Here is a 19,347-nt window from a genome sequence, read left to right as displayed (position 1 = left end):
GGGTGTGGAGGAAACAATGGGTTACCCGGGAAAGTGGATATTCTAAGCATTCTGTCTAAAAAGCTATTTTTAGTATTTTACTTGGAGTTGGGAGCCAAACTACTTTGGCTCAACAAACTAGTTAAAGGGGACCTACTGTTTTCACACAGGTCAATACTTTGCCACAGAAATAATAACTTAATTGGAATTTTGATTAGGAAGAAGAAAATAGGGCTAATTTGGGGAAGGAAGAGTATGTAATTTTGGACTGAAGTGAGGAATTCTGGACTACAGGAGGATATGAGGGAGCAAGGGAGAAAGATTTAAAAAGGGAGGTGGGAGGTATTAAAAAGAGTTTGCCTAATTTCCAATTCTGCCTAAAGCAGAGGCAATGTGCAACTAAAAATCCTATTCTCATCTTTTTTTAGACTGATTTGGAAAACTCTAAACCCCAGACCCTACTCATTCAAATGTCCTCAACTGAGGACTCTTAAGCTTATTCCACTATCTTCTTCAAGCTTATTACACTATTTTCCCATCAAATTTCTGCCTCTCCCCTCCAATTCTTTCTTCTTTATAACTGCAATTCATGGAAACCCTGAAAAAAATCTAGAATATAATCCATAAACATCCAGAATCTACTGTACAAGATACGAGTCATACACTAAAATAAAAACTCTAATGCTTTTTAGCACAATTATATACAACTATACTGTAATCTTTTTCAGGAAGGAACTACTTCTATAGCCTCCCACAGTAATTAGTACAGCTCTGAGTACAAAGTATGCACTAAACAAGTTAAGCCCAAAGACATATTTCCATTATTCAGCTTTCTGCTGAAGGTTCTCTCTCCCTGTTAAATATTTTCCCGGAACATAATTCTTTTTTCTCTCAAAAAAACCTTGATGATAAAAGGTATGTGGAAGTAAAAAAGAAAAATCATGAGGAGGAGGAAATCTAAACAAAGCAACATATAAAATATATAACAACTTACTTGATCACTGAGAAGAGAGTTCTAAAAAGTTGAATAAAAATTTCATTGCAATCTTCCAATTCAAAGCAGATGTTATAGGATTTAACCCAAGCTAAATTCTAGAACAACAAAATTATTCAATTACAAATATAGAGAATAATTTTACTAAATCAATACTACTGGACTTACTTTTAAAATAATTAAAAACCAAGTTTTTAAAATCTACAGAAGCACAATAGGCATGCAAGCTGACCTTTGAAACATTCACCTGAAACCAAACATTAACTTTCACCAAAACAAAACAAAAAAAGCAGAAGGTATTGAAGAAAGGTTAAATACCTATTCTCCAATTATTAAACAGATCTGCTTGATGCGAACAAACAGAGCTTTCAGTTAAATTACTTTAAAAATAAAAAAATTAAGAATTTTAAAACTTTCATTCTCAATAAAACTTAAAAAAATTCTAACGGAATATAGTTTATGTTACTAGGACATGTAAGACTAACTTTAATTTGGCTAAACAAACTGTGGTACATGAATGTAAAGGAATATAGCTATTCTATAAAAAATGATGGATAAGAATAATTAAGAGAAGCATGGTAAGACTTATAAGAACCATTATAAAATGACAAAAGCAGAACTAGGAAAACAATGCAAACAATGACTACAATGATGTAAACGGAAAGAACAAAAAGACAAAATTGAAAGCTGTGTAATTATGGCTTAACTTGAGAAAATATGAACCTCCCTTATTGGCAGAAATGGTGACCTCTGAGTGTGTGGATAGTATATATATATGGCTGCCCTAGCACATAGTAGGGGTTGCTGATTGACTAATGTATTAGTTGGTTTTGTTAAATCGCAAATTTTATTCTTCATTACAAAGGAAAGTTTATTGGGTAGAGTAGAAAGAAAGGTTATGTAAGTAAATAAAAGTAATATAAAATAGAATATCAACATAAAAAATTTAAGGGCTTAATAAATATTAATTTAAATTGGGAAAAAAAGTGAATGTCATATACACTGAAAGTTATTTTATACCTTCACAGTGGTCTAATTTCTAATTGGCCCAACTACATAAATATGAAGAGCAGTACCATTTCTAATTAAGTTCTTACCTCTAATAAGTAAAAATATCTATTAAATTGTGGACTCTTCGTATCTTCCAAACCTTTTAACTGTCTTGTAATGAATAAAAATATATCCTGCAACACAAAAACATAAAATATATCAACAAAGAAACCAAAACAATGTTATTATCCCTTGCATCATTAATGTTGTGGCTATAATAAAATAAATAAAAACTTTCTCCTTAGCTAAATAGCTTGGTATTGTGTAACTGGACAGATAAGTGAAAACAAAAAATATTGCAAACTGTAGAAATGGGACTGTAAAAGTAAAAGCAGCTATTCATTTCCATACATCTTTAAGTGTTCTCAGACTGTGGGGGAGCAAGGCAACCCACATAGCACAGTTTCGTGTAAAATACAAATACATATATATTCCCCTAAAATACCACCCCTAACTCTCTGCCCACTATCCCATTCTTCCAGCCAGGCAGGAAACTATTTCTATAGAATTAAGCCAGGTGTGGGAATTTTTCCCACTATTCAGCCTGTACATACATTCATGTTCAGTACTTAGTCTTGTACATGCGAGACGTAACTATAAAGTAATGAGAGTGATTCTCTTCTGTAGCTTGTGGAAGCAGAGGAGGAATGATCATAGCAGAGACATGTAGCAACATGCTTCAACTTGCAGCAGGAGTAATTTCAAGGTCAGCAGTCAGTCTTGTGCTAGCAGCTGTGAAGAACATAAGTGTGTGCTGTTTCATGTCAGCATAAAAATGAGTGACCAATTTTAGATCAAAAAATTAATAAGAAATTTTGAGTGAAGTTACACAAATCTGCAAGTGAGACATTCAACGTGTTAAAGGAAAAAAAATTTTTTTCACAGACTGAGTAATGACAGGAGTAAAAGTTTTTAACTGGCACAAGAGATTCAAAGAAGGTAAGGAAGATGACTATAATAATTCTTGAAAGTCACTAGTTGCCTACGAGACTGATTAAACCGTTGACAGTCAAGAGTTCTGTTCATTCAAACAACTAAAACTAAATATATGAAAAGGTTGATACTGAAAGAACTTAAATGCAAATAATGTTTCTGGAAAGACCACACTACACATTTTAAGTGACAAACTGAAACACAGAAGACTTGACAACTTCTTATCTTTCAGGGGAAGGAAGCTGGATAAAATAATGAGAAATTTTGAGGGAATCATTGATTCGGGATTAAACATGGTGTTTCTAGTGTGCCTGAAAAACCAAGTGTCAAAGTCTGCTGTGTAAAACACCAAATTTTCTTGTAAGCCCTCAAAAAGTATACATATGAGCCCCCCTTCTCCAAACATGCATGCGTATCAAAATCACAAGACAGGTGATTTGTTTCCTTGACACCAATGTCTTTCTTTATACAAAATTCATCCCACAAAATCTAACACAGGTTCATTATGCAGAAATTCTGAAGCATGAAAAATTCTGTGCAACACAAAAGGGATGAACTGTGACCCAATAATTGGCTTCTTCACCACAACAAAGCTCAAGCTCACAACATGCATTCCATCAGTTCTTGAACAATAGCATTTCCCAGCTTGATCACCTATCTTATTCACTAGTCTTGGTTCTGGATAACTTGGACTTCGAAAAAATTCAAACCCACTCCCCACCCTTAAAGAACAAAGATTTGACACTATAGAGGATAAAATAAAGAATGTAACAAAGACTCTGAAGGCAAAAAAGGAGTTCCAAAAACATCAAGAAAGCAGCATCATTAAAATGATCAAGTTTCCAAAGTGAGTACTTGAAAGGAAGAACCTTTGAGTTCTACAAATCTGTTTTTTTAATGCCAGTCTCATTACTTTATAGTCACTTCACAGTTTGCCATTTTCACTTTTTTAATTGGGTATATTTTGTTAATATTAAACAAAATAGGCAGTTTTCAGAACCACCCCCAAATTACCCTTTAAAAGTGCTATTATGGGTATAGTTATCAGCCTTGATATTTCTTAGTAAAGAATGTAAGCCATACATTTTCATTTGATGAAATGGTTAATATGAAACTCATAAATTCCATAGGATAGAATAGGTAACAAATTGCAAAAAGAAAAGAGCTCTTAAAAAACTATTTTACCTTGAGTTTGTCATGGGAAGTATATGGTGCTTCTGGAGCATAGATTCGGAAAATATCAGCCAAACAACATGCTACAAGAAGACGGACATCTTTGTTGGGATTCCTGAGGAAGAATTCAGATGCAAGATGCAAGGCTAGAGGGAGATACTGCTGCTTTTCATCTTCTGAGTCCTGATCCATGTCCATAAATGTCTTTACTACCATCTGATATAAAAAAAAAAGTCTAAATAAAATGTATAAAGCCACCATTTTTGTTAGATATCAATAACAAATGTTTCATTAAAAATAATCAACACCATTATTTTGCAAAATTTTCAACACTGTTACTATTCAGCTTAAGGCACATTATCAAATTTTCAAATCTTGATTTCTACCTAATTGTTTTTTACTGAAACCTGAACAAGAATTTTTTCTAAATTTGTCAAAGAGAACTGAATGAAATACGTTTTATAAAACTATTCTTCAAAATGTCACATAAAGCCATTAATGCTTGATTATTCATTTGTAGATTGTACGATCCAACATTACCAAGAGACTTAATGGTGTCATATTGATAACCTGTCTCTTCTCTCTATTCATTTCATATGCAGTTATAGAAGGAAAACCTCTGAGCTAAATAAATACCTACTTCAAATTAATTTGATATGCTGCAAAATCAAGAAATAGGTTGTTAATATTTATGTTGCCCAATCTGTGCTGAATACAGTTGTTACCAATATTGTAAGTTATCTGTATTTAGAAAAAGTCTTACATTACACATTAAGAAGTCATGCTCATTTGATTATGAAGCAAAACCTCTAATGAAGGCAAAAGGCCTTAAATAAAATAAACTAAATATAATTATAAAAAAGTATATTTATTTAATTTTAATTGCTCTCTTATTGTAAAAAGCCAGTAAACATTCTTCAATCTATAAAACACCCCTCCTACTACAGATATAAGATTATATTTCCACAACCTTTGTGCAGAAAGCCACTTTTAGTCCCAGAAATTTAACAGCTCATATGCATTTCGTTTGGCTGTCAGACACACTCTAAGTTAGTTTTACTGAACTGCTTTTTTTCTCTTTCTTTTTTTCCATTTCTTTGTTTTTCAGTGCCTGATATCTGTTGATTCATTGAAGAGATGGCTATCTGGGATGGGGAGAGATATAGTTGAAAACAACTGTGATGTACCAATAAAAATTTTTTTTAAAGTATTGCCTAGCAAAGCCAGAGGCAGTGCTAGCAAAACGTAGAGTTTGACTTTGATACTCTCCCATTTCCACAATGACATTCTTTTCTTTTCTCCTGGTGCTTCTTAATGAAACCTATCCAATGAAACATACTATTAGTTCATCTTTCTAAAGTATAATTGATAGTCCAAGTGCTAACTATTAATGGCTTAAAGTATGGCTCGCCCCAGGGGATTCTGCTTCTTAACAAATAGGCTTTTTAAGACCTCAAAGATTTTAAGATCAAAGAAATACAACCAAAATGGCAGGATAAAAGGGAGTAAACTATGGAACCTAAAACATGAATAATGATGTAAATGGCAGTCAAGGTTAATTAGTATAGTACATAGTAGCATAATGTAAGACAATTGCAAAGGGTACAAGATAGGGAAGCATACCTGAAGGTATAACATGGTCAGGAATAGGGGTGGAGCTGTCAAAAATAGAGTGCGTGTCAATAGCCCCTATCTGTTCAGTTTAGAATGTTCCCTTCTTGCTTCACAAGAAAGCTGAACTCCAACAGCAGTCCATTACCACCAAGTACTAAGGTAGGTGAGGTCCACTAGTAATTCCTTAGCTCTTGCTTCTTTTCTGTACCTTTATTACTTCACCTAGATAGGTAGAGGCTCCTTGGCAAAAGCCCAGAGTCTGGGCCAAGAGGATTTCATAAACCAAAACTCATTTTCCCTAAACTAAGCTGAAAGAGGAGACTGCTTACTCCTATGTCACAATAATACTTCTACTAACAGCAAATATTTTAATGGCATAGTGGAAAACAACTCTGGATTTGGAGCCTGGGTTTGAATCCCACCTTTATTACTTATTATCTATGTGATCCGGGCTTTAGTTTTCTCACCTGTAAAATAAGGAGATTGGACTAGATGACTTCTAAAACCCATTAAGATCTAAATCTGTGTCTTCCTCCTCTTCTCTTCTTTATCACTAGTTACAAGAAGGTGGAAGAGTGGTTCTAACCCTGGCCCATCTTCCTGAATGGGATTTGGAAGCTGCCTTACTCTAAGATATCATGGAGGTTGTATCTTTCATGCTGCAGCTCTTACTTATCACTGAGTACCCAAGGACTGAACTTGGAGGTCTCAATGTGGAACCCACTGCCATATATGGAGGCCCTACCTACTCCCCTGTGTCATGGAACTATCAGAGAAAAAAAATGAAATAATATTTCAGCCCCTGTTGAGTATTAAAACACTCGAATCCTTGATCAGGCCCAACCAGGAACCAGATATATATTCTTTGTGTAGCATATCTTCTGTCTGCATCAATCCTTTTATCTTGGGAGAAAGAATATTAGTAAGGGAAATCACCTAGAGGAAAAAAAAACAGGAGGGCACAGGATTAAGGGAAAATTTGGAAAGGTTGGTCAGTAAGAAGGGTCATTTCATCAAAGACTAGAGAAAAGGAGACAGTGGGGAACAATGCTAGGCGATGTGAGACAAAGGGAAGAAAAGAGAGCTCCCAGGGCAACAGAAAGATGTATAAAGCAGCCTATAAAATAACCAAGAAGAAATTTCAAAGAACAAGAGTAAAAGATATTATCTGCGTAAAGTATGAGAGGAAGAGAAAATGAACTGGTTTTAGCAAGGGTAAGGAATGATAAGTTGAGAGCTCAAGTGAAGGGCTTTATGTATGTTGGGTGGACCCCCTGTGTGAATTTATGGAAGGATATGGACAAGAGATCCACAGAACAAGTTGACATGGATGGCTTTCAGCTGTATCATTTAAGCAAACATCCAAATCCATGAGCCCACAGATCCATTTGAATGTATTTGCATAATTTCTGCTTCTCTCCCATTTTATTCCCTTCTCAAATCACTAAAACAAAAGCTAGATTAACTTGGGACAGAGTCCCCATACTATCTAAAGCTAAACATAACTAATTAAGCATTCTATGTTGTCTACTTCATCCCCTACTTGGGAAGGACCCAATCTTGTTCCTCAACCTTATTTTTTGGATCAGCCCCATTCTCTGACTCACACTGCCCTCCCTGGGTACTACCAGTACATCTCATCTAAATTGACAATTCTTTCTAAAGGAAAGAAAATTCCAGGCTGTCAATTTGAACATTGGCATTTCAATGGAAGTCTTCCAGTCAAGATAGTGTGATAGTAACAGTGTTATCACTGTAGCTGCAGAATTTTAATTTTAATTATAAGGAGAAACAAAGTTCCAGTAAGATTGCCTGAATCCAGGAACATCAGGTTCCTAAAAAAAATTTGTTAAGCTTAAAGTCATTCTTTCCTGTCCTAACAGAGCCTATCATGTCAGAGAATAATCCAGGGGAAAAAATTCCACTTTCTGCCACTAGATGGTAATAAATTCCAGTGGCTAGATATGGATCCCAAACTGGAAAAGGGCATTTAAAAGATAAATGCTGTGAAGGGAAAGAATGTAAACCTCGCCAAATTACCTGTTATACCCACTAGCACAGTAGTATAGTTTATAGAAGCTCACAAAAGATTATCTATTTTAGGTCACTGACTTCCCTTTTCCTCTTTCCTACATCTCTAACTGGCAGGATTCTCTTCATACACATCCCTAAATCATTCCTATAATCCTAAAATAGTATTAACTAATTTTCAAAAACTACAATACTTCTAAAAACTTAACGTATTTATTAGAAACTTGAGAGGAAGTTAAGACAAAAGAATAGAGGTCCAGCCTTGGAATCATAAAGACTTGTCACATATTGGCCACATGACCACAGATGAAAATCACAACTTTTCAGCACAGACAACTTTCTAAGACTGATCCAAGGCACTGCACCTGGAATCAGGAAGACCTGGGGTTCAACTCCTGTCTCAAACACTTAAAAGCTTTTGACCCTAACAAAGTAATTTCTGTGTCTCAGTTTCTTCATTTATAAAATGAAGGGATGGGGAATAGATTTAATGGCCTCTGAGGTCCTTTCTAGCTCTAAATCTATGCTCCTATAATCCGTATGGCCATAAATTACAAAGAACAAAGATTTGGTACTTTCAAGGATAATAAAAGAATGTAATTTTGGACTGCATTAAGTGTTTTATTTCCAGGAATAAGAAGGTGATTGTTCCCCTGTACTCTGCTTTGGTCAGACCACAACTGAAGTTCCGTTTGCGGCTTTGTATATCAGAGGCCTTGAAGGACAATGATAAGCTGGAAAGGATCATCTGAAGACACTAGAGATGTTTAGACTAAGGGAGAAAAATCTCAGGGGAAACATGTTAACTGTCTTCAAGTATTTGAAAGGATGTCATGTGGAAGAGGCATTAGACTGCTCTGGTGGCTCCAGAGATTAGAAACTAGGCACAATGGGTAGAAGCTGAAAAGATGCAAATTTACAACAACAATAAAGTGCCTAACAATCAGAGCTGTTCTAAAGAGTAATAATAGGGTTGCCCCAGTAGATAGTGGATTCATTCCCCTTCACTAGAAGTTTTCAAGCAGAATCTGGATGACTACTTGTCCTATATGTTGTACTACTGGAGTAAGAATTCTTTTTATTCCTCGAAAGAGATGGCCTTTGAGGTCCCTTCCAACTAAAATTTGGTTATCGTATATCTGGCAATTGACCTAGAAACATATGGCTTATGTTTGGATAACGATAAAACTATAGTGACGAATTAAAAGAAGACCTAAATAAGTACTGTTCATAAATAGGTCTGAGTAATAAAATAAAAATGACAATATTCTCCAAGATACTTCATGTACTTAATCAATATAATGCCTATCAAATTCTAAGGGATTTATTTATAGAATTTAGTAAGATGATAATGAAGTTTATAGGTAAAAATAAATGGGAAATACATGAAGCAGGCTGAAAAAAAGGTTAATGAAGGTGGTCTCTCAATTAAAATTTATAAAGCAGACAGCATCAAAACTACATGGCACTGGGCAAAAAATAACTAAGCAGATAAATGGAATAAGTGTTCCACAAATCCAACCAAAAGATAGTCAAGTTATTAATCTTTATTATTTAGCAAATTACTAATCTTTACATAGCAAAAACTGACCCTCCCCATTTGCTTCAACCACCTCCAAGTCCAATTAATTACCCACTAACACACATTAACAAAGAACTGTATTAAAAGACAAGCCAAGAGCTAGAAATAATTTATTTTCAAGTCACTTAAATTTAATCCAGTATCAAGTATGGGGGTCAATTCTCAACATATCTGAGAGAGAAGTTATAAGTTATATAATTTGTGACTGGAAAAAATAATGAATGGTAATCAAGAAACCAGTAATTAGCAATGAATATGCCAATTTTCTCACCTATACAAAATCTTTTTGGCATCCTTTATAAAATAGAAGGCCAGAGCAAGCAGGTTATCACAAGGACATTCAACAATTAATCACATTTCCAGAGTCATATATATGACTGAAACTACTTATATTTTTATATCTCAGTAGTATTCAAGCTTAGTTGTAGCTGATTCCTTAGATTTTACAGAATTTCTGCACTTTGATAAAGTACTCAATAACAATGTGTTAGTACATTTTATTTTCTCCAGTTTTCAAGGTGTGAAAATCACCTATTTATTTTGTGCCATCCAGAGCTCTGGGACATATTAAATGTGCGCCTATATATGTATTGGGGGCTGGGAAAAGAGATGCCCTAATGGGAAAATGTAAGCTTCCACAGTTCCAAAGGACCCTGGGCTATTTTAAGCCTTCTCTCCTGATTGCTGGAAACTACTTGAGTATACTACTGGCAACTCTTTTCTAGTCCAACTAATCCTCAAATATCAGCTTTCTCCTAGGCTTTCCCTTTCTATTCTTTCTTTCCCACTGGCTTCCTCACTGTTGTTAATAATAAATAAATAAATACTGTCAGCTACCATTTAAGCACTTTTCAAATATTATCTCATTTAATCCTCACAATAATCTTTCTGGGGAGGTATTATTAACCTCATGTTACAGTTGAGGAAACAGAGGCAAACAGGTAAAGTGACTTACCCAAGATCACAAAGCAAGTAAGTGTCTGAGGACACTTTTGAACTCAAGTCTTCCTAACTACAGGCCCAGGACTCTATCCACTGTGGCACCTAGCTGCCTACTCTAAGCTTTTTGCTGGCTGTCCTGCTCACCTAAAATTCTCTCCCTCTTGGCTTCCCTGTTTTCCTTCAAGTCAAAGTCCTTAACTAAAGTCCAACTTTCTGTAAGAAGCCATTCCCAATTCCCCCTTAATGCTAGTTCCTTCCCTCTGGTGGTTGTCTAAAATTTATCCTTATTGTATACTGTATAGCTGTTAGCACGTTATTTCCCCCATTAGACTGTAAGCTCCTTGCCTTTCTTTGTATCCTGTGCCTGGCACACAGTAGGTGGCTAAGAAATGCTTGCTGACTAACTCCCCCAACCACTGTCCTTGAGGTCACCTTCAGCAAAGATCCCAATGACAATGAAGCAGGACTTCAAAGGTTGGTATAACACCAAAGATGTCACTCTCTACTTCCTAACAGTTGTAGCCTGGGGTTTTGGTTTTGTGTTTTTTTTTTGTGGGTCTCTCCCCCCCCACAACCATTCCTGGAATGGTGAGGCTCTTCCAGTATTTTAAGAGCAACATTCAAAAGGTACTGTCCAAATTCTCAAACAAGCACTCTATAACTTCCATTGTATTCTGTCAATAAGCACTCTCTCATTCCTCTAGCTTTTAGTCTTCATGATCAAAGAAACTGCAATTAAAGTAACCAAGCACCTTGGATATACGTCCTCTTCACCAAATCTAAAAGCCTTATTCCCTTGACACCTCAGCAGTAGGCTACTCTTCTCCTTTCTGAAGCTTACTACTTTGATTTCCTCAATTTTATTCTACCTTGGCTCTCCTACTTCTCTTTCCTCAAAAAATCCTTTTCCTCCCGCCCTTTAAATAAGTTCCCTAATGTTCAGTCTCCCAACACCCGCTTTTCTCATTCTAGACTTTCTCCATTAGAAATAGCAACAACTCTCAAGCTTCAACTATCACTTCCAGCCAAAGGAAGCTCAAAACTATTCTAAGATATATCTCTGATCCCTCTTCTAAATATCAATCTTGCATTTCTAACGGTCAAGACTTGTGCACTTGATCACAAGGCACACTTGACACTTCAAATTCAATCTATTATTTTCATTTTTCCTGTTTTGTTGAAAACCATTCCCCTAGTCTTTAAAAAAACAAAACAAAACTTCATATTCATTGCTTTTATATCATTTTTATTTCCAAATATATCGCTTCCTTCTCCTCCCTAAAGATCCATCCTTGGAAATAAAGTTCAGCAAAACTAACCAAAAAAGACAATTTGAGAGTATATGGATGTGCTACACCCAGTCTCCCACTCACCTTAGCAAAGAAGAGGAGTTTGTGGTTATAGTGGTTGTTTTTGGAGGGGCAGAAAAGGGAGATTGTTCTTTCTATTTACATAATTGTAGCCATTGTGTATATTGTTTTCAGGGCCCTGCTTATTTCCTTTTGTATCTCTTCACTGTTTCTTAGAGTGCACTAATATTTCATTATTCATGTACTGAAATTTGTTTAGACATTCCCCAATCTTGGGCATCTGCTCTGTTTCCATTTCTTTGCTACATCAAAAATTGCTACTATAAATATTTTATTGTGTATAACACCTTTCTTTTGGTCTCCAACCTCTCTGGTGGTTCCCCCAGCCAAGACAGGCAATGGTGGAATGAAAAACGCACTAAATTTGGAATTACAAGAGCTAGGTTTAAATCATAGCTCTTGCCATTTCTTAGCTGTCTGATGATGAGCAAATTACTCAATTTCTATGGCCTTATTTTCCTCATCTGGAAAATGGGAGGTTGGACTACATGATTTCTAAGATCCCTCTGCACTCTAAATCAATTATCCTTTTCCCTTGCCCCTAATACTCAGCAACCAAAGTTCCTATTAATAATATCCCTCATTGTGTTTCATCAACCAAAAAACTTTTAAAATTGTTCATTCTATGGCCACCATCGTACTTAAGGACATTATCACTACTCAAATATAATGCTCATTGTTCTCATATAATAGAATCTAGAGCTAGAAGTCACCTTAGAAATCATTTACTCTAAATGTCCTCATTTTACAGGTTGGAAAATGGCTGATTGCACACTAATACTCCCAACTCTGATTCATATAGTAAGCAACCTATCTTAAGATAATAGTACCCACATAGTGACCATCATAGGAAAAAAAAATGGTCCGAGAGTGATGACAGTATTAGGCATATATCCCAAAGAGATCAAAACAGAAAGGACCCATATGTAACAAAAATACTTATAACAGCACTTTTGTGGCAGCACCCACTCTAAGAAATAAAGTAGGTATCCACTAAATGGGGAATGGATCATCAAATTATGATGTATGAAGGTAATGGAATATTATTGTGATGAAAGAAATGATAAAATTTTTTTTAGAGATTTAGAGAAAACTAGTATTAACTTGTATTAACTGATTTAAATATGAGGAGAAGCAGGAAAACAATTGCTAAAATTACAATACTTTAAAGAAAAACAATTTTAAAAGACATAAAAACTCTAATCAGTACAAGAGTCAATGCTGACTCCAGAACACTGATGAAATATGTTTTCCACCTCTCAGTACAGAGGTAATGGTTTGTGGGTGCAGAAAGAGGCAACTGTTTTCAGACAAGACCAATACATAAATTTGTTTTGTTTGACTGTATTTGTTTGTTACAAGGCAGGGCTTTTATTTTTGCAGGTCAGTTATGGAGATGGGGTACAGTGGAGAGGGAGGTAGTGATAGTGACACACACAAAAAGAAAGTCAATGTAACATTTAAAAAATATACAAAAGAAAACAGAAGGAATTTCAGAAGGGGATAAAGACAAGTAGGGTATTATCATGTTAAATTTAATATAGACTTTAAAATAATAAGCTATACATAAGTTAGTTTCATATACAATCCTCTCTATATATAGAAAAGTTCTTGTTTACTGATGTTTGTCAAATTCATTTCAAAAAAGGAATATTAAAAAACAAGTTCTGAACCCAGATTATCTCCTTTCTCTGTCAGTAAAGGACCACCCTACCATGATGTCCTTCCTTCTCTTTTCATTTCTTATCTCCTACTTTTCCAGTCTTCCTACACCCTACCCCTCCCAGATGTGTACTCTTTCGTTCAGTAACACTGGCCTCCTAACTGTTCTACGAAGGCTCTGGGCATTTTCTCTGGCTATCCCCCCATTCATACAACACTCTCCTTTCTCCTCTCCAACTGCTGAACTCCTGGCTTCCTTTAAGTCCTACCTAAAATTCCACCTTCTACAAGAAATCCTGCCTGTTGTTCAGTTGTATCTGACTCTTCATCACTCCACTTGGGGTTTTCTTGGCAAAGATACTGGAGTGGTTTGCCATTTCCTTCTCTAGCTCCTTTTATAGATGAGGAAACTGAGACAAACAGAGTTAAGTGACTTGCCCAGGGTCACAAAGCTAGTAAGTGTCTGAGGCCAGTCTTCCTGACTCCAGGTCCACTGCACAACCTAGTCGCCTGCAGCCTTCCATAACTCCTCTTCTCCTCTTAATTCAGTGCTTTCCCTCTCTTAATTATTTGCTATTTACTCTGTAAACAGCTTGCTTTATATATATATTTGTTTGCATGGTATCTCCTCCCTTAGACTGTAAACTCCTTGAAGGCAGGGGCTGATTATCTTTTGCCTCCTTTTCTATCCTTAGAGCAGCACTGGGCATGGCACATAATAGACACTTAATAAATGTTTACTGAATTAAAACAACAAACATTAAATCCAAGTCATTGTGCTAGGGCTAGGGACCAGGGATAACACAAATTTGAAAAATAACAATAGTGCTACCCTCAAGTAGCTTGACATATACACAAAAACCTAACAAAGTAAGGAAATAAGTGAATGTAAAGAACAAATAAAATAAAAACGTGACAGATTCAGAAAGACAGGCTATTTAGCACCTGTTTTATTCTTTTTCATAAAGGCTGTGTTCATTAAATAAATGAGAAACTATAGCTATGGAACACTGCATTTAATATCAAATCAATTGACATGTAGATTGTTTTGGTGAACTGTTTTTTCATCTTTTTAATTTTTTATTGCATGGGATGTCTGAGGAAGGAAGAAATGAGAGGAGGGATGTATTTGGAAATAAAGGTAAAAAAATTTTTTTAAATCAACAATTAAAAAAGTAAAATGCTATACTCAAATCTCTTCTCCTTTTACCTTCTTCCTTGGTCACTCCTTTGACTTCTACAGCTGCAGTTAGCACCTCCATTCTAGTGACATGACACCTAAATCAATACCTTTCATCCTGAAAAGTCCCCCATTTCCAACAGGCTGTTCAACATCTCCAATTGAATACTTGATTGACAAGTTGACTTTTTGGCCCATATCTAATGATGGCAACACCAATCTCCCAAATAGGTAAGTTTAAAGGAGCTTATTTCAGGTCCTCATTGCCCCTCATTCAAATGTAGCTAGCCAATTGCTCTCCCAGCCTCCAAACTAGATCTTATCTCTTACTCCCAAAGTAATACATCCATTATTAGATCACTGTCAAGGCAATTTTCCTACTAGTCTTCCATGCCTGACATTCAAGGCCTTCAACAATCTGGTTCTAACTTACTTTTCTAACATTATTTCACCTTTGCAGACTCCACACCTGTCAAATTGTTCTTTCCCACTTAATAAATGTTTAATGAACTAAACAGTGTAACACCTGTTAAGAGACTGATAATGTGATAGTGTGGTGGATAGTGGATAGAGTATTGGACCTTTGAGTAAGGAAGTCCTAGGTTCACAGACCCCTTTGGGTACTATAACCTAGGGCAAGTCAGCTGACCTCCAATCCAAAGGTTCCTCACTTGTAAAATAGAGATAATAAAAGCTCCTACCTGAAAGTTGCTATGGGGATCAAATGAGAACCTAAGTAAAAGCCTACTGCAGGACTTAAAGTGCTAATACAAATGTGAATTCTTCTTTTTCTTCTTTCTTCCTTCTCCTTCCTCCTCCTCCTTCCTCCTCCTCCTCTTCTTCAGTTGTTCTTATCAGGCTTTGGAAATAGTCCCAAGGGGAAATTATGCTTTGTGAGTTTGTCAAGACTTATCCAAGGGGGCTACTGAGAATAAGTCTGCTAACAGCAGCTGGGAACAATTTGTGAGCAAATTTTTCCCACATCTTTATCGAGACTGTCTCTTCAAACACTTCATTAAAACTGAAATTCTGATAGCCCCAGCACTCCATATAACTTGAGCAACAAGACTCACTCACAAAGAATATCAGACACTTATTATCACTGGGATGTGACTTGTCAATAAAGACAGAGGGCCAAGAAAGCTGACTCGGCACAATAGGGAAGAGTTTAAAACTGGTTTAAAACTCATTTCCCATCAGCTGCTCTGCTGGGTTTTGACTATAAAAACATCATGGTAGCCAAAAGAGTGGATTAGGAGAAGCCACTCAGCTGAACTCTCTAAATAGTCTTCTCCAAACAATTTTGAAATAAATCAACAAACGGTCAGGATGACATTTTTCCAGCCTAAGAAACCTTAAGAGATTGGTAGAAGTCTGTGAGAGAGGGGTGGCGGCCTGTCCGGAGGTCACACATGCAGTAGGGTAACACAGCTACCATAGCAGCTAATTCAGGAGCTCTCAGCCCAGAGATAGAAAAGGGTGATAGACTACTCTACTGCCCACATGCAGTACAGAGAGGAGTGCTGGGGGTTTTCACAACAGAGCAGGGGCCTAGGTTGCCTTTGCAGAAGATCAGGGGCCCATCTTGGATAAAGACCAGAACACAAAACAGAAGAGTAGTGACCAAACCTCTTTCAGAATCACAACACCTTAGAACAACCAAAAACTAGCAGATTCCCAGGACTAGCTCTGAAAATAGCAGCACAAAAAAGCCTGAAGCTTGGGACAATGCCTCCCCACTCCTACATGAGCAGAGCCCAACTTTAACATAAAGTTCAAAATCAAGAAACAGGCTGAGAAAATGAGCAAACAAACAAAAAATTTCATCATTAAAAGCTACTACAGTGGCAGGGAAGACTAAGATATAAACTCATAAGAAAATAACAATGTGAAAACAGCTACCAAAAAATGAACAAATAAAGAAAGAAAACAGCTACCAAAAAAATCCTCAAAGAAAAATACTAATTGGAACCAAATGCAACCAAAATTTCTGGAAGAGTTGAAGAAGAGGTAAGAGTGGTAGAGGAAAACTTGGGAAAAGAAGTGAGAGTGATGGAAGAAAACCATGAAAAGAGAATTAACAATTTGGTAAAATAGGCACAAAAAATACAGAAAAAAGTAACTTAAAAAACAATTGGCCTAATGAATAAAGAGGGACAAAAAAAATTCACTGAAGAAAGGAACTCCTTAAAAAAAAAAAGCAGAATTGGCCAAATTGGGGGGAAGGTACAAAAACTCTTAATTAAAAATTAGAATTGGACAAGTGAAAGTGAATGTCTCCATAAGACACCAAGAAACAATAAAATCAAAAGAATGAAAAAAAAATAGAAGAAAATATGAAATACCCTGCTGGAAAAATAACTGACCTGGAAAACAGAGCAAGAAGAGATAATTTAAGAATTAGTGGACTGCTTGAAAGCCATGATCAAAGAAAGAGCCTAGACATATTTCAAGAATTATTAAAGGGGGGAGGGGATGGCAGAGCCAAGATAATAGAGAAAAGGCAGGAACTCACCTGAGCTCTCTCCTAAACCCCTCCAAATACCTTTAAATAATGTCCCAAATAAATTTTCAAGGAGCAGAACCCACAAAAGCACAGAGTGAAACAATTTTCCAGCCCAAGATAACTTAGAAGGTCAGCAGGAAAAGACTGTCACATCAGGGTATGAGTGGAAGTCAGTCTATTGGGCTACACCAGCACAGACCAGGCCCCAGCAAGGAACAAGCCTTGGGAATGACTGAATCAGCAGCTGTAGGGGCTGCTTCCAGAGCTCTTGGCCCTTAGCTGTGTGACCCTGTGCAAGTCATTTAAACTCGACTGCCTCACCAAAAAACCCAAAAACAACAACAACAACAACAACCTCCCCCCCAAACCTAGAACTCTCAGCCCACAGACAATAAAGGAGTTGAATAACTGGTTAGAAGGAGATTACAGGGGTCCCTTTGCTGGCACCAAGGGCAGGACTCTGTTGCTCTGCCCATACTTGTTCCAGACTGAAGTCTAGGATGACAGTCCCTGGGCAAGGAGGAACACTAGCAACAAACACTAGCAACACCAGAGCTTGCCGCCATGGCATATCAGGGACCCTCTTCACAGTTCCAGGGCAGAAAAGAGTGCTTGTGGTGGCTCAAGATCAGAGCACAGGCAAGCAGAGTAGTAAACACATATCTCCTTAGATCATACCATCTTGGAAGAACTGAAAACTTACAGGTTCCTAGAAGTATCTCTGAAAACAGCTGAACAAAACCCCTAAAGCTAGGAACAATGCATTCCCCACCATGGAAGCAGAGACCCACTTTAGAAAAAAAGAGTTAAAAGTCAAGAAATAGTTTGGGAAAATGAGCAAACAGAAATCTGAGTACAGAAAATTACTATGGTAACAAGAAAGATCAGAAGAAGATAACAAAGTCAAAGCTCCAACATCCAAAGCCTCCAAGAGAATATAAATTGATCTCAGACCATGGAAGAGCTCAAAAAGGATTTTGAAAATCAAGAGAGAGAGGAAAAATTGGGAAGAGAAATGAGAGTGACACAAGAAAATCATGAAAAAAGAGTCAATAGCTTGGTAAAGGAGGCACCAAAAAATACTGAAGAAAACATCTTAAAAACAGAATAAGCCAAATAGTACAAAAGAGGTACAAAAATCCAATGAGGAGGAGAATGCCTTGAAAAGCATAATTGGCCACATGGAAAAAGAGGCACAAAAATTCACTGAAGAAAGAACACCTTAAAAAGCAGAATTAACCAAATGGAAAAGGAAGTACAAAAGCTCATAGAAGAAAATAATTCCTCAAAAATTAAAATTGAGCAAATAGAAGCTAATGATTTTAAGAGACATCAAAAGAATGAAAAAAAAGGAAGACAATGTGAAATATCTCATTGGAAAAAAACAACTGACCAGAAGAAATAATTTTACAGTTACTGGACTTTCTGAAAACTATGATCAAAAAGAGCCTAGATGGAGCACAAGTCCTGAAGTCAGGAGGACCTGAGTTCAAATCTGGTCTCAGACCAAATACTTGACACTTACTAGCTGAGTGATCCTGGGCAAGTCACTTAACCCCAATTGCCTTAAAAAGAAAGAAAAGTAAAAAAAAAAAAAGAACCTAGATGTCACCTTTCAAAGTGACACCCTTATCAAGGATAACATTCCTTATCAAGGAAAACTGCCCTAATATTCTAGAAGCAGAGGGCAAAATAAAAATGGAAAGAATCCATTGATTACCTCCTGAAAGAGATCTCAAAATGAAAACACCCAGGAATATTATAGCCAAATTCCAGAGCTCCCAGGTCAAGGAGAAAATATTACAAGCAGCCAGGAAGAAACAATTCAAATAACACAGAACTACAGTCAAGACCACACAAGACTTAGTGGCTTCCTTGTTAAGGGATCAGAGGGCTTGGAATATGACATTCTTGAAGGCCAATGAGTTAGGAGTATAATGAAGAATAATTTACCCAGCAAGACTGAGTATAATCCTTCAAAGGAAAAAAAATAGACTTTTAATGAATAGAGGACTTTCAAGCATTTCTCATGAAAAGGCCAGAGCTGAATAGAAAATGTGACATTGAAACAGAAGCCTCAGGAGATGCATAAAAATGTAAACATGAAAGAATAATCATAAGGGCCTCAATAAAGTTAAACTGTTCACATTCCTATGTGGGAAGATAATACCTGTAACTCCTAAGAAATCTAATTAGGGCAGTTAAAAGAGTTTACACAGACATATGGTATGGGAGTAGTTGATTATGTTGAAATTATCTCAAAAAAAAAAAAGGAAGGCATGAGAAAGAGGAATGCACTGAGAGAAGGGGGAAAGGAGAAATAGACTAGGG

At 36.3% G+C, this 19,347-nt stretch overlaps 1 protein-coding gene across 1 annotated transcript in view; it reads right to left on the bottom strand.

The window, feature by feature from the left end:
• Window positions 1-19,347, bottom strand: part of PDS5A (PDS5 cohesin associated factor A) — a 167,383-nt gene that overhangs the window by 88,388 nt on the left and 59,648 nt on the right. Inside the window, 3 exon segments of the mRNA XM_020993352.1 lie at window positions 974-1,071; window positions 2,071-2,157; window positions 4,142-4,345. Of these exon segments, the coding sequence (XP_020849011.1) occupies window positions 974-1,071; window positions 2,071-2,157; window positions 4,142-4,345 (389 nt within the window).

The sequence above is a fragment of the Phascolarctos cinereus genome, unplaced genomic scaffold (assembly GCF_003287225.1).
Source record: "Phascolarctos cinereus isolate Bilbo 61053 unplaced genomic scaffold, phaCin_HiC Scaffold_9;HRSCAF=440, whole genome shotgun sequence".
Lineage (NCBI taxonomy): Eukaryota > Metazoa > Chordata > Mammalia > Diprotodontia > Phascolarctidae > Phascolarctos > Phascolarctos cinereus.
Note: the sequence above shows the minus strand (reverse complement) of the source record. Positions and strands in the feature narration are given on the sequence as shown.